Source organism: Simochromis diagramma, unplaced genomic scaffold, assembly GCF_900408965.1.
Source record: "Simochromis diagramma unplaced genomic scaffold, fSimDia1.1 OVJJ01000355.1, whole genome shotgun sequence".
In the NCBI taxonomy this organism is placed as follows: Eukaryota; Metazoa; Chordata; class Actinopteri; order Cichliformes; family Cichlidae; genus Simochromis; species Simochromis diagramma.
The window spans coordinates 1,855,007-1,881,340 of record NW_024387174.1 but is presented as its reverse complement, the minus strand read 5'-3'; the positions used below and the strand labels follow the sequence as shown (position 1 = coordinate 1,881,340).

Below are 26,334 nucleotides of genomic sequence, written 5' to 3'. Positions count from 1 at the left end.
GAGCCAGCCCTCCTGCGGGGACAAAGACCACTCTGTGGGTCCCCCCTGTCAGGACCCCACCTGTGCTAAAGCCTGAAATACCTGCATGGAAAAAAAACCACGATAAGCTCCTGCTCAGGTATCACCTGATAGCCAATAAGAGCTGACCTGAACAGGATAAAGGTCCCCCCCACCCCCCAGCCCCAGAGAGATAAACAGTTTTTGGAGCTCAGAGTTTATTCTGTTAGACAACAAGCATTAAAAAGGGTTCCTGCCCACCGAGGTGCGTCTCACTCCTGAACGTGGCACCGAGTTTAATGCTCACTGAACAAACCAGAAATCCCACAAATAAGGTAAGAGTTTCTTTGCTGTTTAAATCTGTCTTTGGTTTGGTCAGAGTGTGTGCATGTGTGCATACACAGTACCAAACAGCACAGCTATAAAGTAAGGACGTGTGAGTGTAACAGGCAAGGATAACCTTCATGTTAAGTCTTCAAAGCGCTCAACTTATCATTGCGTAACGTTGCCTCTGATCACTGGATATGTGAGACAGCTTAAAAATCCATGGCAAAGGCAGTGCTGCAGCCCCTCTGGCCTTCAGCCTCTGACAGCTATCACAGCTAACAGAGGCTGATATTATTGAGCATTTTCACTCTGTAGTCAGAGATTAACTGATGGGTTTTTAGCTTTACACTGCACAGAATGTAAAGAGGTAATATTAAGGAAATGTTAAAGACACTGAGAAGTTTCGTACGCTCATCATGAGCATGAATGTCATGGTGGATTGACTGTACACGAACGCTGTCCATCTAATCTGACTGAGCTGGAGCTGTTGTGCAAAGAAGAATGGGCAAAGATTTCAGTCTGTAGATGTGCAAAGCTGGTAGAGACAGACCCTAAAAGACTGGCAGCTGGAACTGCAGCAAAAGGTGGTTCTACAAAGTATTGACTCAGGGGGCTGAATAATTACACACACCCCACTTTGCAGTTATTTATTTGTAACAAATGTTTGGAATCATGTATAATTTTGGTTCCACTTCTCACGTGTGCACCACTTTGTGTTGGTCTTTCACGTGGAATTCCAATAAAATTGATTCATGTTTGTGGCTGTAATGTGACAAAATGTGGAAAAGTTCACATCCCTCCACACTGCCCTGGAGGTCATGTGACCAGTGAGACAGCAAATTTGGCTTTAGTGCAGAAAACATCATATATATATATAAATCAAATGAAATAAATCAAGTCCAGTTTTAAAGCCAATAATGAAGTTATCCTGACATATTTACAGGAAGTGTGCTCACTAATCCCCTCAAAGACATAAACATCTGTTTTTACTCAGTAAACTAAATGAGAGTACTGATAACAAAAACATGTTTGCTAGCTAAAACCTCAAACACAAATCTACATGTAAATATTTTTGCCTCATTTTCAAATGAATACGTCCGACTTAATACTAGAGGAAACATTTAATTGCTTAAATAAAGATGAAATAAAGTTTTAAGGGAACAGGATCCGATGCAAAAGTAAACTACAGCAGCTTTTCCTATGAAATATTTCCTGGATTGCACGGTGCCTATCAGCATGCAGCATTCGTTGTTTTTCTGTTGCAGAATCCTTCATCATTGTTGTTGCTCTATTGATATCACTCCAAAGATCATAAAAAAAGACTCGTCAGTGTCATCTGGATCCATTAATGTGCAGAGTTCTTGCTTTGAGGTCGCATTAAAGATTAAATATAAGTGCAATAATGAGAAAGCTGACCTCCTGAGAGGCACTGATCACTTCCCTGCTCTTGGTGAAAAATGCTTGAGGCTTTAATAACGTTAATGACACACTTCTTCACCTCATCGAGCAGACGGGAGCCACAGGTGAGCCGAACCGTTTGAAGCTGTTAGAAACATTGAAGTACTGAGCAGAGAAGGTGGAGAAGGGTCATCGTCCTTGTTTTTGTGTAGGAGTCAGCACTGCAATGGCTGATGTCAGAGTATTTTCAGATGTTACATATTTCGTCAGACAGCACCACGCGTGACCTCCGTGGTGCTGTCTGACGACTTTGTTGCTGTGATTTGGTCGATGATCCTCACCTTTGAGCGTTTGCAGGAATCACAGCGTCGTTGCTGCTGAGAGCAGCAGCGCAGTAAGCTTCAAACTGTGACCTCTTCTGGTTTTGCAGAGAATTACAGCAACATGCAAATCAGAATATGAAATTTGCATTTACCATTTATTCAAGCCTGTTTCAGGAAGCAAGATCGGGGATGAGTGTAGTAATCTCAAATTCCCCAGAAACAAGCTGGGATGCTTACACTGACTCTGCACATGCTCAGTATGATACCCGTATATAAAAGATGCCCACTATGAAATATCAACTTTGTTTTGTATCTTCAGTGTTGTTAAAACGTTGGTATTTTGGAGGGAGAAGTGACCATATTTGCCTCAGAGTGGAGTGCTACTTTATCAGCTAATGCTAGCTAGCTTAGCTAGCAGTGTCTAGCTAGACCCGTATCTGCTGGTTACCAAAGTAATAAAACAGTCTACTGGATGTAGCATACAACATTACAAGTACACCGACAGTTGAAATATGGTGGCGAAATCTGGTCCAGTGATTCAAAGTTGTGTAAGTGAGGCCTAGCACACAGCTAGCAGCTGCAAGTGCCCAGTGATACATGTCAATCAACGTGGCCACACCCCTAAACTTAAACCTTACCAGCATCCAAATAAATAGGTTGGCATAAATGTCACCCTGTACAGGTACAGGTGATACGAAGGGTTAAACTACCCACAGAAACCGAAACTGTTTTTGAACCAGGCCGTTTATTTCTGTTCTGAACACTGGAAACACTTTTGAAGCCAGCCTCTAGTGGACATAAGAGGGACTGCAGCTTTTGGTTTTTAAATGTTGAATTTATTTAATGTAATTGGATTAAGGGAGCAGGTAGTGATCCATAGACACATGGGGAGTCATAGTGGAGCCTATTGCAGAAAAACTATAGGGGATAAATCAGGGTCAATACTATGACCTCAAATGAAAATCACGATTAATTGAACATTTTACCTCGATTTTGATTATTGATTATGATCATCAAACACACACCTTGATAGTTTACCAGGTTTGCACTGTGAATGTGATCTAAAGCTGGCACATTTGCTGCGGTGATATGACTGTAACAGATTGGTGGGATTACCTTGGGTCACTGAAACCATTTTTCACGTGATTTTCTTCTTTATGTTTGATGTTGTCTTTACTAAAGATTAAAATTATGTCCATACAACAGAAACAGCATTTTTAACTATAATCTTCATCAAAAAGGAAAGTTCGAAGTCTATTCTTAAAAGTAGAGAGAGGGTCTGTCGCCCAAACCCACACTGGGAGCTGGTTCCACAGGTGAGGAGCATGGTAGCTTTTAGAAACGCAGGAGCGACAGGTAAGCCTGATCAGACAGGTAAGCCTGATCGGATTTGGTCTGATATGATGAGCTTGTGCACCCGACAGGAAGTTGAATATGAAAAAAAGCTTTCTCCATCTGAACGCAGGTACGAGTCATGTTCCTGATGTATATGTTTCTGCTGTCTGCTCTTCCAAACGGTGAGTCCCTCTGTAAAACTACATTATATAGGATCCATTTACTAGTTCTACACTAATAATGGATTGCATTTATATAGCACTTTTCTAGACCCTCAGAGCGCTTTACAATCCCACTATTCATTCACTCTCACATTCACACACTGGTGGAGGCTACAGTTGTAGTCACAGCTGCCCTGGGGCAGACTGACAGAAGCGAGGCTGCCATATCGCACCATCGGCCCCTCTGGCCAACACCAGTAGTTGGTAGGTGAAGTGTCTTGCCCAAGGACACAACGACCAAGACAGACAGAGCAGGGGATTGAACCGGCAACCTTCCGGTTACAAGATGATGGTTGCTTCCCAACCCCCTGAACCACGGTCGCCCCGATATACATACATATAGTTTTACCTGCTGACTCAAAGATTATGATAAGGATAATTTACCAATCATTTATTAACTACTAAAGAGTCAGAAATGCCTTCAAAGCATGAATAAATCTTTGTGTCAGATTAGTGGTTGAGCAGAAACGTTATGTCTCCTTTAGTTTATTCATCTGTGTGTGCTGATGTGGAAAGATTTACCTTTGGTGTTTTAAAGGTTACATTTATGACCTTAATTGTTTTATTTATCCTTATCCAGCGCTTCCCGCCGGCTCCATCTTCTGTCCGGACCCGGAGGCATATCACATGACTGGTGAGAACAGAAGCAAACATTATGTAATAAAATGAACGGATAGATGGATAAAAATAGACAAAAACAGGACTGGAGGCAGAATGTGTATGAGAGGGGGTCAGAGGGCGTTACAAACTCTTATTGCTGTGGGGATGAAGGAGCTCCCGAAGCACTCAGATCTACAGTACAGTGAGAGGAGCCATCTGCTGCTCCTGTGCCCACCCAGGAGGCCACGGAGAGAGGGTCTACTTTAGTCCATCGCCCCCCTCTGCCACAGTTTTAAGTGAGTCCAGCCTCCTGCTGAGCACCAGGCTGGCGTTAGGCTGTTTGTGGTCATTTGTGTCATGCATTTCTGTATAAAATAGACATTGATGGTGACATGTCTGCTTTATGATCAGTCTCGTCCTCACATGTGGACCCCCTGTGCTGCATCTTTAAATGAAGTATGGACTCAGGACTTTCAGTTTTTTCCAGCTGAGTTTTGCTGAGTCTTCGGTGTTACAACATGAGACTTAATTGTAGTGATAAAGGTACGGACTCGAAGCTGCGTTGTGTAAATTTCCTAAACCTTCATGGATCTAAAGCAGCAGCAGTGTTCTCGACTTGGATAGCTCAAACAACAGTCGTAGACTTTCTGTGGCGTTGTGGGCCATTGTTGACATCGAGGTCGAGAGGCTTTGATGTTCAGTGCCTCCTATGGTCTTAATCTTCACTGTACCTGCATGTGGAGACCTGCAGTCCAAATAATCTTCCACCCTGTGTGCTTCTCTGGACTCGAGTTACCTGCAAACAGGATTATCTATGATTAAATCGCTCTGCTCTCCACCTCAAACTTTACAGAAGCTCTGCAGGTTCGATCTTCTCGCGGCCTCGGCGCGTTTGTTCATTCACCTTCCCTCATCTCTTCCTGCAGATTGTCTCGGGTTGCGCTTCACCTGGATACACTCGGTCTTCGATAACTTCCCCTCCATGCTGAGCTTTGTGTCGAAGCTGCACTGTGTGACGGGGATTTGCCCACGTGACCTGGAAGATTATGGCTGCTCCTGCAGATATGTGGCAGCTGGAAACCCCGTGGATGCTCTGGACGTGTAAGTAAGCCTCAGATCGCAGCGGGACTGCGGTTACAGCAGCTGCTGAATTTAAAATACGGCAAAATTGAATTCAGAGGCTGGAGGCAGGCAGGTGTGACGCGGGCTGGGAGAGTCTTCGCTGACCACCCCTCCCATTCCCATGGAAAATATTATTCATTATGCTGGAATCCCTCACAGGAGTTACAGTACAGGAAATGTCAAAATCAAGAGACAATAGCTTTAGGGTGGACTGGAATAATAAATGAAACCATGTACTTACTGTAGTACATCTCTCAGGCTGAACACCTTAAAGGTCTGTCAAAGTCATCAAGAAGAGGAAAAAGCAACTCAGGGATGGTTGAAAATTTTTTGAGAGACTTTCCACTGTTTTCAACTGTTAAAGCTAACCTTTAGCTAAAGCTAACCTAGAAATCTTCAGCAAGTCAAAAACTGCAGGCTAAACTAAACACTCAGTTTTAGACACTTTTTTTTCTAACCTGGATCTGTATGATGCTATATGATGCTACAGAAGACACACCCACTTGCTGGGGCAGCCAATCAGAAGAAACGTCACTTAAAAGGAAGGGTTGGACTAAAGGAGGAGGGGCTTGTTTCTGACAGAGCATTAATCGAGTCGCTGTAGTCAGGCCCAGGGTAAATAAATAAGGATGATTATAAACTGTGAATCATGCAAAGCTGCCCTCACACAGTAAAGGAATAAAAATATGGAGATAGAAATGCGTATATTGTGTCCCATTTAGGGAGGACAAAGCACTTTATTATTGTAGCTCCGCCCTGGCAACAGGGAAGGGGAGGAGCTACCAGTCAGGGAAAGGTGGATATGTTATCTACATAATAAAGTTCTGTACAAAATACTAAATTTGGTCAAATAGCTGTGAGCTCAGAGCTGAATTAATAATTGATAAATATAATTAATAAATATAATTAATAAATATTATGACTTTTTCTTTTTAATGTTACATTTAAGGGGCGACCGTGGCTCAGGGGGTTGGAAATCGCATCTGTAACCGGAAGGTCGCCGGTTCGATCCCCGGGCTCTCTGTCCTGGTCGTTGTGTCCTTGGGCAAGACACTTTACCCTACTTGCCTACTGGTGTTGGCCAGAGGGGCCGATGGCGCGATATGGCAGCCTCGCTTCTGTCAGTCTGCCCCAGGGCAGCTCTGGCTACAACTGTAGCCTCCACCAGTGTATGAATGAATAGTGGTATTGTAAAGCGCTTTGGGTGCCTTGAAAAGCGCTATATAAATCCAATCCATTATTATTATTATTATTTACAGCTGAAGTCACTTTTTTTTATTCATGGGTTACAAAATTAGCTCCTTCATCTCTGTGAAGCTAATCACTGTACTTGATAAAGAACATGTAGCCTCTGTTTCTGTGCCATATCGTAGAAAACATGTTTATATGAAAATAATTATGACTATTTCTCAGATAAAAAAAAAAAAAAGGCAAAGACTTTTGTTTTAATCCCAGACTCGATTGCTTTGATGTACTTTTATAATAAGCCACTATATTCCTCTACGTATCTGCAAACACCAGCTGTAAGTGTATATGTGAAGAGCTTTTACTGTGAAAGGCACGTGCAGGAAGCACCCCTGCACTGAACGGGTCGTGTTTCGCGTATCGATCGGACCCTCGTCATGTTATTCATCATTTCTTCTTTTTCCCGGTTTCCGTCTACAGGTGCTGCGAGGCTCACCGCCTGTGTTACCAGAACGCTGCCCCCTGCAGGCAGGAGCTGCCGCTTGCCCCGTACAACTTCAGCTGTGCGGCAGCTGCAAACACCAGCTGTGGTGAGACTTACAGTTTATTTTGGGAAATGTGCTTGTTTGCTTTCACACTGGGAACCATCACAAGACTTTCGCTGCCAACAAAAAACAAGTTTTACTCACAGTGGAACCAAAGTTGATCGTTTTCACACGAGGAGTTTGTACAAAGTGAAAAGAAGCGATACAAAAGTGACTCCTCCGTATACTGACCTGCTGCTCCGACAGAGTAACACAGCAGAGTAAATAAAGACTGTGGCACTAGTACAGTGTACCAATGTGGCTCTTTCTGTCTTGAAGATGCTGCTGATTTGTGCCAGCAGAGGTTCTGTGAATGTGACCGGGGCCGCCATCGACTGCATGACTCAGAGCCCGTACAACTCATCGCTGAGAGGCCTCGCCGACACGTCCTGCTCAGCTACAAATCAAACAGGTGAGACGAAGCGAAGTCGTCTCCAGAGCCAACATCTGGCTACGGTCTTTGGTTCCTTTGGATGTTTAGTCACTTCACTCATGTTTTATAAGGAACATATATATTCAGCTTCCTTCAGTGTTCCTGAAACCACTGCGTCTTTCTGTACATCTGCATTACAAGCAAGAAAATAAATCTGGCTCTCTTTAATGGCACCAGTTTGGCAAAATGGGACCAAATCCATGACTCGTGCTGTGGAGGACGAGGAGGAGAGTGGATCAAAATCACTGATCAATACAGGTAATATAAAAATAACTCCAAAGACATAAATCGTGTGCAAACGGGTCTTCAGTGCAATAAAATACTGAACACACTGTGGGTGAAGCCTCAGTTTGAGTCTGTAAAAGGAGAGAAAAGAAGAATCGATGTCCTGCAAACTCACTGTGGAAACAGTTTGAGCCACTTAAAGTAAATCGAGGTACCGCAGACAGTTTTCAGTCACCAGGCGAGCAAAGAGAAACATGGATGCATCCAATTAAGTCTGGTGTTCTTTTAGCAGCAGCTCCTCTGCACACCCACACAGTTAGACCCAGACTCACAATCCAGCTGTTTGACTCGTTTCCAGCTGAGTTATTTTTACATTTAAAACCTGGTTTAGGTTTGTGTTTAACACTTTTCTTTGGACGTAACCTCAGACCACCATATCATCATAAATACATTATTTCATATTTATTACTCCCCCCTCCTCATTGCTTTATTATTGTAGCTCTAGTAATAAATAATAATGTAAGGATTCTGGATCAGCACCATGATGCCCATAGGATATACAGTATTCTGAAGAAGGTCTAAAATGTCACTGTGTGTGCGTGCATGTGTGTGTTTTATTTAGATGGATTTTTTTAAAATATTACTCATGATATAACATTGTCCAGACATGCCTGGTAAGGACATGAGGAGGAAACAGCAGGAGCTGTGTGAGGCTACTAAAGGCAGTGCTATAACATTTTTCTGTCATCATTTTATTATAGATTAAGTGAAGGAGTTGTTAGGTGTGGATAATTAGATTATAGTTTATTGCAATAGCAAGTTGTGCCTTGTTCTCAGATAGACAGCAAGTGGAGAGTGATATATGAAATGATGGGATGGAAGGAAGAAGAGAAGCAAAGAGTGAATCACAGGCAGAGCCTAAATTATTTCTCACAGTTTTTTGTTGCCTTATGGTTCCAAGCGCTGTCACCAATCTTTGCATTTTGTTATTATCTCATGACACTTGTTTAATCAGCTACCATCTCTCCTATGGACTTTTTAATGTCTACAGTCTCAGATCAACACAGCCCTGCCCTTCCCATATTAGATTCTTGATGAATGTGTGTTGTTGTTATTCAGCCTGGTTCAATGTGCCCCTTTAAACCTCTCTGCACGGCCCTGAATAACAGAGATCTGTGATGTTCCCCAGCAGCAGTGTTGGTCAAGTTACCTGAAAATAGTAATTAGTTGCTAATTACTGATTACTTCTCCAAGAAAGTAATCCTGTTACTTTACTGATTACTTATTTTCAAAAGTAATTAGTTACTTTAAAAAACAAACAAACAAGATGGACAACCTGAATACGTAATAAAGCAACAGACCTTTCAGCCCAGTTCTATTTTGTCTGTATAATCCATCATATAAAATGTAATCAAAGGAAAAAGTCTTTTTATAATTTGTTTTATTAGTTTTAATCTTTTAACTTCATGCATCAAGCAAAAATTAAATTATATGCAACAATCTTTGACTTGAAGACATTTGTTTAACATTGAAACCTATTTTCTGCACATCCCAGCACATAAAATAAAATAATGTTTTGTTTACACTCTTTCAAATACATGCAAGTAAAACACAGCAGAAAATAAATAAAATGAAAGATTCAGCAGCACTGAGTTCTGTTTCTTAAATCTATTTTCACCTGTTTAGCAGGAGTGGGGCTGGTGGAGGTTTGCCCACAGCGGTCATGTCAGTGGGGGGATCTGTGAGTGTCACATTCCCGTGGCAGCGTGCTCGGTGTTGCTCAGATTTGAAGTTCAATTTTTCGCTGTAAAAAGAAGTTTTCTTCCCACACAGTGAACAGCAGATGCTAATGTTTTTGTCACTTTTTACAGAATCAAACTCAAAGTAATGTGATTACTTCCACGCCTTAAAGGCTGCACGGTCGCACTCTCTCCTGCACTCCATGTTATCCATTGTTGATCTGCACACAGCTGTTGAGACATTCTCACAAACAAAATCACGCTTTAGTAACATAGTAACACAGCGTGCTTACAGGAAAGTAACAGTAATCTAATTACTTTCTTTGCAATAGTAATCCCTTTACTCGTTACTTGAAAAAAGTAATCGGATTACAGTAACGTGTTACTATCTCTGTGACATTCACGTAGGCCTTCTTGCTTTTTCTGCTTTTTCTGCTTCTGATCTTTGATAAAATTAAAGGTAAAATTGCTGTTTTTTTAAAATCTTGTTTACAAACTTGTTTCATTCTGGTTTCACTGGTTTTATTTGCTAAGACGTGGTTATGTGCTGGGTTTCAGCTGGTTACTTTGTTTTCAGAAACATCCAGGCTTAGTGTGGCACAGGTTCCTTTAACAGGGTTCTTGGTTCGCTTCGTTCTGACAGATTTTGTGAAGTTGGGGGGTCTCAGAACTTTTGGAGAAACTGTTTCCACTCGTCTTGTGACAGATTTTTAATTTGGTCTCAGAACATTTTGGAGAACTTTTCCACTCGTCTGTGGATCTTTGGTCTCAGTGTTTCTGTCTCTTGACGTAAAGCCGGATGAATCGTTGATGCTGTGAGGAAAAAAACTTCTGCTCTCTTTGAAGATCTTTCTTCATGACTCTTGCTGTACGTTCGGCCTCGCTGTCCTTCTGAGCGAGGCTGATTTAATCAATTTTAGCAGTGAGCTCATTAGTCCTGCCTTGTCTCCGGTGTGTCTGACAGAGCTCGCAGCTAACATCGGTCTGAGTTTCTCATTAGTTTGACCGTGTGTTTCAGATCTGCTCGGCGGCGGCGAGGACACAGGTGAAGTCTTCAGAGCAGTAGGTAAGTCTGTGTGAAACTCCGGGGGCGCCACGATCAGCGTTCCTGAGACGGCGCGTCACTTTCTGAGTGGGTTGGCGATGTCGCATCACAGGAAACGATTGATTGGGCAGAAAAGCAGACGGCTGAGTCACACCTCAGCCAATTAAAACAAGGACCTCTGGATGTTTAAGCTGCAGCTTCCTGCCCACATCCAGCTAAAAGAGAAAGAAACCAGTGATTGTTCAGACCTCCTTTCATCCATGTGTCCAGATAGAGATGTCACGTCGAGCCGAGCTGCTCGCCGCCTCAGAATCAGGAGAATCTGAAGTGAAGGATGTTATTAAAGCAGAAAAGTTACTGCACCGACCTGTCACGCACGACAACCTGAGATCTGTCTGAAACTGAACCCACTCTGTTTAAACTCGAGATCAGCTCGAACTCACTTTATCTGTTACTTTGATGTCAGGAGCAGATTGAACTGAACAGGATCAGGAGCCTGTCGAGGTCCATACGTTACACATATCTGTAAAGCAGTGCTTACATCCTTGGACTAAGTTTCTGATCACAAAGGACATAAAAGAGAATATTGGGCTCACGTTGATCCTGCCGACACAAATCCAAACTGAGATATGAAGCATCACGTTAGCGCATTAATGTGTTTCCTTCTCTCTGCTTTGTTCGAGTGTATATTTGTGTGGAGAGGCTGAACTTCTCCTGTGTCTCTGCAGATGTTCTCCCAGCAGAAAACACCTCAGAAAGCTTTAATTTCTCCAGCTCGTCCTTCCTGCCAGCAGGTAAAACTCCTGTTTTTATGCTTCGCTTTACTTTCTACAACTCTGCACATCTCCAGAGCAGAACAAAGTGAAATTTCAGGTTTTGGAGAGTTTTAAGATGCTTCCAGCCTTGAACTCGGAGTGCTCATAAAATGGACCTCCCTCCACTCCCTTTAAGAATTAATGGAGTGGAAACAGGTTTCCTTTTCTGATAAAACAGATTTAACAATGTAGTCTGATGGTAGCTTTTACTCACTGCCATTTAAAGGTCAGACGTCTACAATCAGAAGCTCCTAATGAAGCTTGTTTTGGTCTTTAACCAAGAGGAAAACAACAATTTTGATCATGAAATCAGATCATGATCTGATGTGCGAGAAGTAATCGCCTAAAAATAGCACGAACACGGTTACGAGGTTCAGTTCAGTCGCTCCGGTTAGTAAAGAGTGAAGCTTAGCAGGCAGCTAGCAGCTACATGCACCCATCAGTCTGTCGTTCTAAGACAGACACAGAAACCATTAAGCCTTGATATTCTTGATATTCTATTTCAGTGATGGCGCCAGCCTTCGTTGCCTTTTGGTGTCCACACTTTTAAAGCCTCAGTGTGAACATTTCATTCAGTAAATAAAGAAAAATGAGACTCACACATTAAATAAAGCCAGAAAACATCTACCTGCATCCCAGACAGGTGAATGATGAATGAACTGTGACTGTCTCCTCAGCAGGGATGGACCCACCAACAACAGGCAGGGTGGATAACCAGAGTGACACCGAGGCCATGGAGTACAACCTCAGCACTCCAGCGCCGCTGATGCCTGCTGGTATGACCTCTAGTTGGCCCTCGGGCCACAGGTTTAACCATCTGCGTGTTATCCTAATATTTCTCATTTTTCCAGAGGAGCTTGAGGAAGGTGCAGGAGGTGCAGCAGAGGTGGAAGAGGCAGAGATGACACACCTGAGTTATATCTCTAAAGGTAACTGTTACCTCGGTTACCTCACCGTCTCCCCTCCATCCTCTCTCTAGTACTTTTCTAGCAGATTACATTTGCTAGATGCTGACCGGCGGACAGCTTCCAAAACAGCAGAAATAATTTCCCCGCTGTTCGACTCCTGCTGCTCGATGACTCACTTGGCTCAGACGTTTCCTGCTTTTACAGATCTGAATGAGAGCGCCGCAGAGGAAGCACTCGAGCAGGAAGAGATAAATGGGGATCAGATGACCCACAATCCTCCAGCAATCAGCCGGGGTGAGCCAGAAACACTCGGCGTCTCGATCACGACTGATAAATACAAACGTCCGCCTCGAGCTTAATATAAAGCAGCTCTTTTTATTTCAATGACGCGGTGTGCTTTATATGATCCCATAACTGAGCAGTGATTCATCCGGCGTCTAATTCATAAAAGATTTTCTAAATGAGGAACGTGTCCTCGTCTGTGGACAGAAGAAAAAAGAAAGGAAACTTTCTCGGGTGCAAGTTGGAGCCAGAAAACCTTCGTTAAACTGGCTTTTTATGTGCAGAAATATTATTAATCATAATCTCACTTTGGAGTACCACAAAAGAGAAACTTGCAACTTCATCCAGTCAAACTTTAAATGGATATTAGTGTCTCTGACTCTGTTTGTGTGCAACAAAACTAAAGTATTTATGCAAGGTGCAGTTACAATACAGATCGCTAATAATCATAAAAGCATAACTGATTAAAAGTGGCTGATTTCCCCCCTCAAGGTCACCTCCTTCCACACCTGTGGGCAGCTTCCAGCCCCACAGCCCACAGGGAGCTCTGAAACCTGATTAAACACCAGCGTCTTATTTTTCACAAGTGTGTTTGTTCCAACTGGGTCTGTGATGAAGTTACCCCACAAGCAAGTTTAAAAAGAAGTTTTTAGCTGCTTTTAAAAGAGACCACTGATTTGAAGAAAAGCCTGTGGACTGATGCAAACCCTCCTCCTGTTTTAGTTCCCAGCCTCATACGCTGTACAGCCAGTAGGCCCTGATCACATGACCTCAGGGACCTGCTGGCGTACTGTACGCTGGTGATAAATGTCGAAATCAGAATCTTAAAGTGGACTCTAAAGTTACTTTTTGTTTGAAAGGTGAGTCAAAAATTTAGATTAAATGTTCCTTTTTCAGGAAATTAAGATTCCTAAAAGAAGATTCAGCAAATGTAGCAAGAAGACACTGTTTCTGTTTTCTCTTCACAAGTGGGGGAAAATGACTGAACCCTCTATTTTAATAGCGTCTCAGCAAAATCTGCAGGTTAGAAACCTCTTGGGGTTTAAAAGAAACATAGAGCTGAACCTCATCTGCATAGCAGTGACAAGAAATGTTCTTAAAAGTGTCAAAATGTGCAGAAGAGGGAGCAGAAACAACAGGATAGAAACTGCAAAGGCACCAAAACGGAACCTTGTGGCACACCGAAGGCAAGAGAAGTGAGACAGGACTTCAAAAATACCGACAGAGTATCTGTGATGTGATGACGTTATAATTTTATCTCTTGCAGATTCAGGTTTGCGCGTTCATGGCGAAGAGACGCCAACTGAAGCAGAATCCGAGCTGACCTCTTCAGTGAGCTCCGCCACTGAAAACGCACAGGCGAATCAAACGGGAGCATCAGCGCCGCTCGGTCACATTTTACCATCGACTCCTCCCACTCCTCCTACAACTCCCAGAGAGCTGACATCAGCAGCCGTGGAAGAATCAGCCGAGACAGGTGATGAAGAAATACTTATCCTTTTATGATGTGTTGATTTTTATTTTTTTTTTTTATCTCAAATTATAGATGATGCAAAAAGAATTAAAAGGACAGGGGTGTGGTCAAAGCAGGGGCTTAGGGTGGCACCGCCCTCACCCCCATAGAGTTGAAGATTAGATTGTCCATATGAGAAAGTTACAATGAAGCCAAACCAAAGATTGTTCCAAACATTTGTATCTTTAATTATTTCAAGAGCTTTAGTTGTTTGTCCATGACACTGCCCTCTGGTGGCGGTACACATGTACAACAGTCTGCAGAGCTCGCGTAGGCCCGGTGCACAGCCATGATGACCCCTCAAAACATGTTTATGGAGACAGGAGATTCATTCACAATGAAAAAATCAGCCCAGCATGATGAATTTTTAACCAGCTGTCAAGTAGTTTGGTTTATTTATGTAGTTTTATTTTTCTGAATTCCTGTGACTGTGGATTGTTTGGGTATTTTTCTTTGGAGTTACTGGCTGGATTGAGATTGTTGTATGTTGCCCTTGTCTGAGCTTGTGTGAGACTCTGTCTTAGCACCAGAAGTCAAATAAAGCACTGAAATGAAGCTCTTTTGCCTCCTTATTAACAGGTTTAATCTTAGCCTCAACAACAACCACCACGAGTCCCTCTGAGTCATCTGAGGAGGAAGGAAATGGGAAAGAGGAGGAGGACAATGAAGAGGAGCAAGAGTCTGGTGAGCACTGTGAGTTCATACTGTATGACGGGAACTAAAGAATAAATCAGGCCTTTGTGAGTCCCAAAAGACTTCAGTTGGACTCATTGGGAAGTTTGAATATTCATGTTTCTTTTCTTCATCCTCAGTCTTTGATGTGCTCAAAACGACAACAATGACAACAGCAGCAACACCGCCAGCCCCAAGGAAAACTCCTCACACAGGTCAGTTTGTCACAGGGGGACAGAAATATCAGCTTTATAAAGTGCCACTGCCAACAATTATCAGACTACGAGACAGACAGTCATCTATGAGCAGCATTTGGCTGCAGTGGGGAGAAAGAGCTTCCTTTTAACAGGAAGTGGTACCTGTACAGCCCTCTGTGCAGTTAGGAGGAATTCAACTGTTTAAACCAAAACTGTTTTCAGTATCAAGCTGTGAACATCTTTATTTCTTATTGTGAACATGCAGACTGACTCACTGTTGGAGCCTCAAGTGGCAACTAGAGGTAACTGCAGTTTTTGACATTTGCTTCATTTTTAGCTGCTTCGTTCTAAACTGCATATTTTTCCTTTGAGCTATTCTGCAGCTTCCCTTATGAAGTTATATCAACTGTTCTATCAACATGCACGGTCTATAAAAATGGTACGTACAATTTTGTCATAATATTAAACTTTGACCCTCTCGCTATAAGGATGGCCAGGAAGGATATTCTGTCCTGCGTACTGCGACGTATAACAGGATGGAGTAGTACCCCCTGGTATTTGACAAACTATGACATATTTATGCTGAAAAATGAAGCCTAAGCAAAAAAAAACAAAAGCTGCAGTTCCTCTAATGTCCACTTGAGGCAGGCTCCAAAATTGTGTCAGTCGCTGTAGACTGACATATACAGCAGAAATAAACATATTAACACGCTGCTGCAGAAATGGTTTTGGTCTCTATGAATGGTTTAAACCATTGCACATGTACAGGGAAGGTGAAAGTTTACAGTTTATGCTTATCAATCGAGCTAGTTAGCTTTAGCTGTTGACATTAGCAACCACCATCATATTCAATTATGGTGACTTGTTATGAAAATCTGCAGTTTTTCAGAATGCTAACAGTGAGGCGTTAAAAATGCAGAGTCCAGAAATCAGTAAGCCATGTCACAGTGGCTGCTTCCATCTTTTAAATACAGTTTGTCTTTTCATGTAATAAAATGAGTCTGTGCGACTCCTTTGTGGGTTTTTAAGTTGTACAACACAGAGGAGTAAGGTGTGACTCTAATCGACGCAGGCACTTCACCGGGAGTCTTTGTCCTTCAAATAAAAGAGACGTGATTCGGATTTAGACTCTTTCCTCGCCGCTGCTTCACAAACACACCGAGAGCTGCCAAATGGTTTGATCGAGTGTCACAACCCCGCTGCCGGGTAAAAAACATGTAACTATTGAAGTGGTTATTTTCCTCTCCTCGCGTCTGCAATTACGCAGCGAGGCTTTGACAGGTGTCTGAGGGGCCTCGCTCGCTCAGAAATCACCGGGTATATTTTTAATTTCAAGAAGAAAAAGAAAAAAGACCAGTTCCAGCTTTTTTCTTTAATGCCGGCATTAATCAAGTGGATTGCATTAACGTCTCACTTCTGACAGCCTTTGTGTTGTGCGCTCTTCAGAAGGTGGAGGAGGTGTCAGCTTCACATTAACACCAGCACCACCTCCAGCTTCACAGGAGAGAGGGAAGGGAGGTGTCAGAGAGGAGACGAGCTCTCCGAGGCCCGCTGAAGGTCAGCTTGTTTTTCTTTAGCAACAAGCAGGCATTTCATTACAGAAACTTTCGGAGGAGGAAAAATCTGACCTTAATGTACAGCGAAACATTCAAGGATGTTTGCTCATTGGCTTTCTAGCAGAGGGCTGGATGAGCTGACCGATATCAGGCAGCTGCAGATAGGAAAGGGCTACGTGCTCTTCAGAGCTACCGATTTTCTCAGTTTGGCTGTTTCCACGTTTCTAGTCCTCATTCCTGGTCAAACTTCCCCAGTTTCCAGCAATTTTTCTCAAACATCAGCCTCCTACTAACAAACATGTACGTTCTTTACAATTTCAGGAGAACTAGTGAGATGGGAAACAGCCAGTGTGGTTTAGTCGAGGTGCAATTTGTGGGGAAAAGAATCAGCGTGGAGGGTTTTCATGTTTTAGAGACATGTGTGGGCCTGTAGACTTTGAAGCCTGGTGTCTTATTACTGCTGCCACTGTAACATTTACAGAATAATTCAATTTCAACCTGACAAAGTAAATGTAAAGGCACTTTTTGGGTATTTTAAAAACTACAAGAAGCGAACAGAATATAAAAAAACCCCCAAACAGCAGGACTTTGTCCAAAACGTTTGTGTCCTTCGTTAAAGAGATGTCAGCTGAAGCTGAACTAAAGCTGGGCTGTACGTTAGTGTAATACCAGTGTGAACCACAAGATGGTGCAAAGTGTCTGGTGAAGACAGAGGCAGGGATAAAAACATTAGTGCACGCACAAAAACACATCTAATCATCTTTAAAACGCTGCCCTCTGGTGGTGAAAGGTTTACCTTCAACAGAAGATCATTAAAATAAGCGACACTGATGATTGCATTTGCAAAAATATTTAAGTTTTGGCACAAAAGTTTGTCCTTTGCTCGTGCAGACAAACATAAACGATGTTATTTTAACATGCCAGAAGTGCTCGGTCCAACCGCAGGTGCAGTTGAACTTTAATATCAGAGACAAATATTCACAATGTAACAACACAGCAAGCTGTCAGCATACACATCAGTGTATATCACAGCGAGCAGTGCGAGCTCCCTGCAGCTTCCCAAAAAATCCTCCTTTTATTAGACTGAAAGTGAACACAGCAATTATTGAGACGGCAGCAGAGGCCAGCTGACCCCGTCACCAGCATATTCACCCACAGCCTTTAAAGCGACTCATTGAAGGAAAAAAAGCTCCTGCTCCCCCCCACAGTGTACTCTTTGTTGTGCAGCTATTTTCTCCCCTGAATCTTTTTCCACAGAGTCAGAAAGTGCAAAGCTGCATCACCTACTGAGCGACAGACTTTCTGGCTTTTAATGTGTATAAAACTGTCATCTAGTTTAATATTGTAAGGTACAGACCTGAAAATATCATGGAAACAAACCTGATAACTCAACAATGAGCAGCACTTGGTGACAAAAATAAAAAAGTCTGTGGCAGAACGAGGCACAGATCAGATCACTGAGTACATAAAAGCTGTAATTACTAAAATTATTCACCGTTTTGTCAACTTTGCCCCAAAACAAAGTTGAAAATCAGTGTTTCCTGCATGTTTCACAACATTACGGCTTCATTAATCACGCTGCTTCGTGTTACAGGCTGAATAACCAAAAACAAAGTCACACCTACATTTTTACTACGATAACAAACAGACCTTCGTGCACACGTGTCAGCGCCACAGCGTGGTTGGTTTATTTCAGCTGCTGTCCAGGTCCAGGTGATCTCTCTCCTCAGTAAGAGAACAAAGCATTACAGTAAGCTGGTGGGTGATGATGGGAAATAAAAAAAAAAAACATTCTGAGCATCCTCGTGGTCGCTCTGCTCACCTGACCGGCTCAGTCGCAGAATTTCATGTGAAGGCTCAGACATCAGCCTCTGCTGGAGTTTGAAGCAGGAGTCGATGTTCGCTCTCTCCAAGTTTATTGTAAGTGGTCAGGAGGGCTGATTAGGGAGGGACTCCTCACTCTGACCTGCTTCCCAGGCCCACAGATCACAACCAGAGTCACAACACAGGCCTCAACCAGCAGCTCGCTCCCACAAACCAAACCAGCGAGAACCACCACCCCTCCTGATGACTCATCAGAGGAAGATGCCACACCTCCTCTTCCTCTTCCTCCTGCTGCTGCTTTCAGTCTTCAGAGTCAAGGTGAGAAAGGCCCAGCTCGCCCCGCCCTGATGGGGATGAATTAGCATTTAAGCCGACCTGTGGGTGTGAGAATTTAATGACATGTTTGCACCGTCTTTGAAATTTGCATCTGTGCCATGAAATGTCAGGATCACTTCAATCTGCAGGAGTCTGCTTGAGCCGGCTCATCAGAGATGTGTGAGGAATATTTAAATGAAGCGAGGGGAGCCACAAAGCCTCCGGGGTGATCTTCACAGCACGTTTTCTCACATTTCTTTTTGTTCTGTTGCATTTCAACACAAAAATAGTTTTTGTTTGTTTTTAGATTTACAGTTTTGAAAGTTGTGCTTTCATCCCAGAACAGCGGGCGGTCCACTGAAGGAGACTTCCAAGTTTCCCATTAAAGACGGATTCTGTGGTGGATTCAGACTGACAGCTTCCAGTTTAGCTAGAAGTGTTTAACTTTATCCATCAGGGTAACTGCCAGTCAAAGTTTAGACTTATTTATTCTAAAGTAAGCCCTCACCTTTAACCTCTTAGGCTCATTTACTGGACTCTACATTTTCTGTTTCTTTAAAAAACAAACAAAAAAAACAACCCTTTGCGTTACATTACAAACTGTGACACCATGGGTGCAGTGGGTAGATGGATTGCTGACTTTACAGGAGGGATCTAAGGCTTGTTTGAGTAATTCAGATTCCTACCGCCACCCACTACAGGAGATGGACTTCAGTTTGTGTGGCTTTAAACATTTATAGTTTTATTTATACAATCTGATATACGAGATCAGAAAGTGAAAAACCTCAGCTGTCTGTGTTCTGTTTACCATCTTCTCAGTGAGACCAGGGCAATGCAAGTTTCACTGTACGCCATTAAATCATTTTCCAGGGTAAAACTGATGACCTGAACTGGTGACTGGTGCCAACTTTGTCCTCCTCCCCCAAATAAAAAAAACAATAGAAGGATTTTCGATTCAATTCAATTCAATGTTATTTATATAGTGCCAAATCACAACAACAGTCACCCCAAGGCAAGCACTTTGGCGACAGTGGGAAGGAAAAACTCCCTTTTAACAGGAAGAAACCTCGGACAGAACCAGGGTCAGGGAGGGGCGGGGCCATCTGCTGCAGGTGAGAGAAGGATGAGCTTTTTGACAGACTGGAGTAGTTTCAGCATTTTCAAAGAGGTACGAGTAAAAAGAACCTAACAGGACGTCTGTGGAGAGATCTAAAGACAGCCACCACAGACCAGAGGTGCACGAGGAGATGACCCTGAATGTGAGATCGACCAAATCAGGCCTGGTAGCAGAGTGGAATCATGGGAATGTGAGAGTAGCTTCCTGTACAGCAGCAGCATTACATGTGCATGCAGAGGCACCGTGTGGAGCTGAAACCTGTGACTGTTCAAATGCGAGGGCAGACTTTTAATCACGTTCTCACAGTGAGGGGCCGTGCTCCTCAAAGTCTCAGTGAGTCAACCTGCACGATGGGATTCCTGCAGAAAGCTGACAGCTACCGTTCTGTCGTTTCAGGTGAAACGCTCCCAACATCTGCATCAACCACATCTTCATCAGCGGCTACAGTGAGAACCGTCGCAGAGACGACACAGAGGAGACCGGCCACCTCCGTCACACCGCGGTGGGAGGTCCACACCCGAAGCACAACAGCAGCGGTTTTAAAACCTCTGCCACACTCCACCGCCGAGGCTGGATCCGAGGAAAAGACCGGAACAATGACGGTCAAACCTCCGAGTGTGGAAGGAGGAGAGGAGGACGACTCGTGGGAGAAAGACTCGGACGGTAACGTCTGACCAGACGCTGGTTAAACTTCATAAAATGCAACATTTTCCCCATCAGGAGGCCTTCTGCCTTTCTCCTGTCTGACCTCTTCGTTCTTCTCTGACTCGACAGGTTAAATGAAAATTCAGATGAAATGAATAAATTAAGCATTTTTCTCTCAGGGGTTCAATAAAGTTAATTATGTTTCAAAGGGTTATGGAAGTTAAATTAAGTAATCTGTGACCTGTAATGACAGCCAGGCTCATAACTGACAGGAACAATAAACGTTATTTTAATAATATTGAGGTCTAAGCTGCGAAATAGGAAGAGAAAGATCCCCAAAGGAGCAAACACACGAACACACAGCAAACGTCTAAGTGCTGATGGGGTTGAGAATGAGGCTTTTTTAGATTACATTTGCTGAAACACTGGTTTCTTAAGCTCAGAGGTATAAAACAGGAAAAACACTGTTTTTAACTCTGTGGAAAAGACATGTTAACCGACTGCTGTGCAGAAGCTGTTCAATAAATGTAGAAGAATAGTCACAATAAAAAGGAAAATTAAAACCGAAACTCCCAACTTTGAATCTAATATTTGAGAATTTAAGTACAAAAACGCAGAAATGGGCAGCGTTTTACAAGCAGGTGTGTTGTTACTCTGCTGATATTTCTTATTAGCGCTATACGCTCATTTCCTTTTACCAGGACGCCATCAAAGAAGAGTGTTTGTAAATGACTGCAGGGTTAAACAGTATAAATTATGGACGTAGCTCCAGGTCAGAAAAATTAAGCCGAGGCAAAAGTACCTTAAACCTGCATCTATGTGGAGGCCACCAGATGGCGACGCTGTAGCTGCACGTCACTCATTCTGGGTCATGTTTTTGCAAATAAATTTAGTAAATCTCGGTTGCATTAAAAAAAAAAAGAAAAAAAAAAAAAAATGGAGGATTAGCTGTAGTGTCAAACTGCATTTTCATTGGCACAAGTCATTAGCCAATGAGCATGCGGTTCAACTGGCAGACCCGCTGCTCCTCAACAAGATGGTGCGAACGCTTATCTTGAGTCTCCGAAACAATTGGGTGATGTTACCATAGCTACGTCCCTGTTTTATAGTGTCAGTGGGACACGTGGACTCACTGCGCCATCTTATGGTAAAAACTGGTATTGCACAAATGTACAGCTCCGTTCTAGCTCAGCTCGAGTTGCTCACTCTTCAAACAGCAGATATTTTCATCAGATGACAGTTTGGTGGAGCCGTCTCAAGCCAATTTCCTCCAGAACCTTTAGTGCCAGGTCCTGTAGCCCTGTACATGTGGCTTTTTAAAAAAAAAAAATCACATCAGTGGATCCATGCCAGGCGATGGGAACACCTTTTTATACTGTGAAGTCTTTAATTCTTGCAGATGTCTTTAAGGCCCTCCAAACAAGATGATTAGGAGTGTAGTAGCACCTAGAGACGATTGAGTATCAATAAAGTTTAGTGATTTGTAAACTGGCAAAATTACAACAAAGTAGATGAACGATTGAGGATCCTGCTGGCTGACATGTGAGGGGATGGTAACGCATTGGGTGGAGCTTCATCCATTACTGACCAACCATTAGCTACAACGCTTTAAATGTGGAACAGTGCTCCTCACCTGATCATCAAACCGGGAGTTGCGGTTGAAATTTATTTCTGTATTTTTTCACTGCACTTAAGTTCCACAGATCCATGTAAATGTCAGCCATCTTTGACTCTGTACTCGTGCAGTGCTTCTTCATCCTCTTCTGAAGCTCGCGGCCGCTGCTTGGAGGTCACGCTTTTTTAAATGTACCGTTTCTCTGTTGGCAGACTGGTTCGCTCCTCAGAGGATGGCGGTGCCGTTCTTCGCCTGGTCCCTGCTGGAGTCTGTTGGGCTGACTGACATAGACCTGCAGCCAGACATCAAAGGTAACCACGGATAGCTGCACTTCCAAAGTCTGAGTGGAGCTCTTCACTGATGGCTGAGCTGAGATCTTTGCGTCCTCCCAGCAGAATGCAGTCGCTCCTTCAGCGTGTACGCCAGCGACGGTCAGTCCAGGCGGGAGATGCCGGCGCTGGGGGAGATGCTCCACTGCCTGACGGGACGCTGCCCACATGAGTACGAGATGTACGGCTGCTACTGTGGACAGGAGGGCGGCGGTCAGCCTCTGGATCAGCTGGACAGGTGAGCTGTGTCGAGGAATAAGGATCGGGACTGTCCATGAAGACGCCGACAGCTGCGTCAGGGTTACCTGATTCTCCAAAACAGCGCGATAGTTATCAGCGCACAAATACATCTGCTGCTTTTCACATCCTTCATACTTTCATGGTGTTATGGTCCAAAGTTTAAGTGTGTGAGTGCTGCAGAGACCCTGATGACTGACTCCTGCTGGTCTCCATCAGGTGCTGCTTCTTCCATCATTGCTGCCTGAAGCAGATCAGCTCGATGGGCTGCAGGCCGGAGAGGAAGCTCAACGCTCAGATCTCCTGTGAGAACGCAAAACCACGATGTGAGTACGACAAATCCCTCGAAACCCAAGTCTGCTGCACTGCTGACATCAGATCAGTTTCACACCTGATTCTCATATTAATGTAAATATTTAACCTGCAGCTGCCACAGAGGAAGAAAAAACACTGTTCACCTTCTAAATCTCGTGAGAAACGATTTCCACTGTAGGGAGGTTCTCTGGTCTTCCTGCAGATTCATGTTTTCTGAAAAGCTCGTGTTTTTTGTTTATGAAACGTTATACTGAGCTTCTGTTGGTGTATCCAACATTTAGCTAGAATTAATTTCTTTGCGAGCAGATAAGACGGGTATTACCAAATCCCTGGAGAGCCATGAGTTATTTTCCCCTCCAGTATAAATTAGAGCTGATGGGACCTGATGATGTGTGTAGTCAGCTCGGCTTCCTGTCTGGCATCTTGAGCGTTGTTACCAGACGTGAGGGGAGGAGCGAGGGCACTGGCGGTAGCTCTCCTTGCTTCCAGGGTAATGGTCAGCTGTCATAAGGCTGCTGTGCCTCCAGGTACAGCAGCCTTATGACAGCCTGGATTTGCAGTATGATGTTGTTTTTTAAAAAAGCTCATCATCATATTCGACTTCCTAGACCTCTAAAGCGCTTGTTGGCCTCTCCATCTGATCCCTCCTCACTCTGCTCAGGTCAGGGGGTCACTGTGTGCGACAAACTACAGTGTGTATGCGACAAAACCACAGCAGAGTGCATGGCGGCCGCACACTTTAACCACAGCCTGCCGGCGCCGCAGTGCCACGGGTCGACGCCCCCCTGCCGCCGAGCCAGCAGACCCCCCAAACCTCTGAGGGTCTCCCCCCAGTCCAGCGAGGAGTCGGACATGGAGGTCGGGGACGCCAGCAGTGAGGAGGACACGGCTGCGAACACACCTCCACCTCTGCAACCTCCTCACAGGTGAGCTTTTTATTTACAGCAGGAAAAGCAGGTAAACGTGTGCGAAAGTGATGATTCAAACAACTACGAAGATGACAAATTAACAACATTTGGAATAAAGATTTATTGAATATTTCCATGTAATCGAATGGAGCTTCAACAAACACCGACACAAAGTTCGTCCCGTCAGTGCCGTGCTGATGATCAGATCCTTTGATCTTTCAGCTGCTACTTTGTTTCCACTTTTACATCATTTAAAAACAGATTTGCAGACGCTAACGTCAGAAAGCCACAAAATGAAGATCTCACTGTTTTTGTTAATAAAGAAAATCATATAGATAATTTTAATTTTTTTTTTTCATGCAGTAAGGTCCTAATTTTATATTCTAATATCACAACACAAACAACATGAAATTAAAAACAAATCTCTCTCCGCAGCCATGACAGCTCCCACCTGAAGGACGCCGAGAAGTCGACTCCTTCTGCTGGATCACCCGGAGACCTGACACATCCTCCTCCTCTCTCTCCCCCTCCTTCTCCTGCTGCCTCCAGTGAGGAGAGCAGGGAGCGACCGACACTCAGCGGGGTTCAAACCCAGAACCCGAGGCCGAGTGCAGGGCAGGGCCAGGGGCAGCAACCGGGAGACAGAGAGGAGGAGGAGGAGGAAGAGCAAGAGGGTGGAGAGGAGGAAGAGAAAGATGGAAAAGAGGAGGAGGAAGAGGAGGAAACAGAGAAAGAGGAGGAGGAAAAATAGAAGCTAAAGAATTCCTTCTCTGTGACAGTCGTGATGTGAAGTCATTTTGGGGCCTTGCTGTGTCACAAGCTGGACTCAACGTTTTCTGACAGCTTTGATTCAAAAAAGAAGAAAATCAGTTTATTTACTTTGATTTTTTTTAAACACATGAAATGAATCTGTTGAATAAATGACGGTAAACACGCCTCTCTGGGATCTTCCTCTGATCGGTTCAGAGAGCCGACCGTAATAAAGACACGACGACTCAACAGCTTTGATAGAAACACTTTAATGTCAATGCACATTTTTCTATTTCAATAGAGGCTTTGTAATGAAGCGCTGAGGCTCTGCTGCTGCCGAGCTTCACAGAAACAATGTGCACTGAACGCTTTATGATTTTGTTCAGTCGATGAATCAAAATGTAAAAATAAAACATGAAACTACTTCCAGCTTCTTACGTTTCCTGCTTTTCTCTGTTCCACGTGATTGGGAACTGAGATTCGGATGTTTCAGGAAGTCCCTTTGAATTTCTGAGACCAAATTAATCAAACGTGACAAGATAATCTAAACTCACATACTTCCTGACTCACTGGAGCTTTGTGCAAACAGCAAATCCAGGTTTGGGAAAAGTGCAGTTCCTCTTATGTCCACTTGAGGCTCCAGAAGCAGCTGAGGTCACGTAGCTGTAGTTTTGTCATTGAGATGAAAAGTTGAAAGAAATGCACCAAAAGAACAATGAAGGTGAACGCGTGAAGCAGCAGCGGGAGCCTCAGCGCCATCTAGTGGTTAAAACCATCAGTGTGATTGAAACAAAGCCGAGCTATAGCAAGTTTGTCACTGTGAACACGGACGCGACGCCTTTAATCTCTAAAACTGGCACAAAAATACATCAGAAACATAAAAAAGAACATCGGAAGCTTTTTTTTTTTTGTTCTTGACATTTTACAGCTGGAAAAAAATCCATCTTGAAAGGTGAAGAGTTCACGTGAATATTCTGCTCTCTTCTTTTGTCTTAGTTTTAGGACTCAGATCACCAATCAGGAGGGAAACTTTTCACAGCTCCACAGAGATCATTTCATCAAAAATACTTCTAAGATCTGTTTGTACCAAACACACATCGGTGCCGATTTATTTCTGCTATAGTACCAGGTACACAGTGATCAAAGTGCAAACACAACATCATATTTTACCGTAACGGTTATTAACTGTTCAGCATTTTTACTTTAAAGTTCATTAATACATCAGCTGGTACTATTTGAATGATTGCTTGAGCTGAATCGGTTGAACATACCGTCCATTTATCAAAAGTAGCAGAGCGGCTCGTTCGCAGACCGACTGCTCCGACATCATTTACAGACTTCACATCAGCCGGTCTTAAACGTTTCAGCTCAGAAACACAGACTCGGATCCAGATTCACAAAACCCGTCTGAAGGTGAGCTCCTCCCACAAACACGATCGTTTAGTTATGTCCTGTAACGTCTTCATGGAGGTTTAGACGGCTTTACTGATATCGCTACCGATGAACGTGTATACGAAAAAACAAACTTCCAATCAGATCCGTGAGCGTTTAATTCCAGTGAACATCGGATTTGACTGAGATACGAGTTTTAAAGTAATCTGTGGAAATGCTGGTGCCGTTGAATCAAAATTAAAAGTCGGAATTAATGTCAAGCGCTTGGCTACGATCCCTTGTAGCCGTTATTTCCTGTCAATAAGTTTAGCATTAATTCAGACACGACGCCGAGCTCCTGAACTGGTCCACTGAACCAGCCTACAGGCTGAAGCAGCATCTGCAAGCCGCTTTGCAACCCCCACCCATCT

The 26,334-nt window shown here is 43.5% G+C and overlaps 2 protein-coding genes across 5 annotated transcripts; both read left to right on the top strand.

Moving 5' to 3' along the window:
• Nucleotides 1-1,643: 1,643 nt before the first annotated feature.
• LOC120744847 (otoconin-90-like) lies at nt 1,644-8,175 on the top strand. Its single transcript, XM_040049449.1, has 6 exons — nt 1,644-3,562; nt 4,182-4,235; nt 5,128-5,302; nt 6,989-7,098; nt 7,372-7,504; nt 7,703-8,175. Exons 1-6 carry the CDS (start codon nt 3,520-3,522, stop codon nt 7,785-7,787), a joined length of 600 nt encoding a protein of 199 aa, XP_039905383.1. The 5' UTR covers nt 1,644-3,519; the 3' UTR covers nt 7,788-8,175.
• A 2,015-nt stretch (nt 8,176-10,190) lies between these two features.
• On the top strand, nt 10,191-25,299 carry oc90 (otoconin 90). 4 transcript variants are annotated; one of them, XM_040049337.1, is made up of 13 exons: nt 10,191-10,555; nt 11,263-11,328; nt 12,030-12,278; nt 12,462-12,551; nt 13,807-14,016; nt 14,632-14,745; nt 14,865-14,939; nt 20,130-20,396; nt 22,206-22,304; nt 22,389-22,560; nt 22,779-22,885; nt 23,536-23,800; nt 24,218-25,299. In XM_040049337.1, exons 3-13 carry the CDS (start codon nt 12,032-12,034, stop codon nt 24,531-24,533), a joined length of 1,962 nt encoding a protein of 653 aa, XP_039905271.1. In that variant the 5' UTR covers nt 10,191-10,555; nt 11,263-11,328; nt 12,030-12,031; the 3' UTR covers nt 24,534-25,299. The 4 variants fall into 4 exon arrangements, with proteins under 4 accessions (XP_039905271.1, XP_039905272.1, XP_039905274.1 ...); XM_040049338.1 differs by having other exon boundaries at nt 12,027-12,278; XM_040049340.1 differs by having other exon boundaries at nt 10,191-11,328; nt 12,030-12,125; nt 12,201-12,278.
• The last annotated feature ends 1,035 nt before the right edge of the window (nt 25,300-26,334 follow it).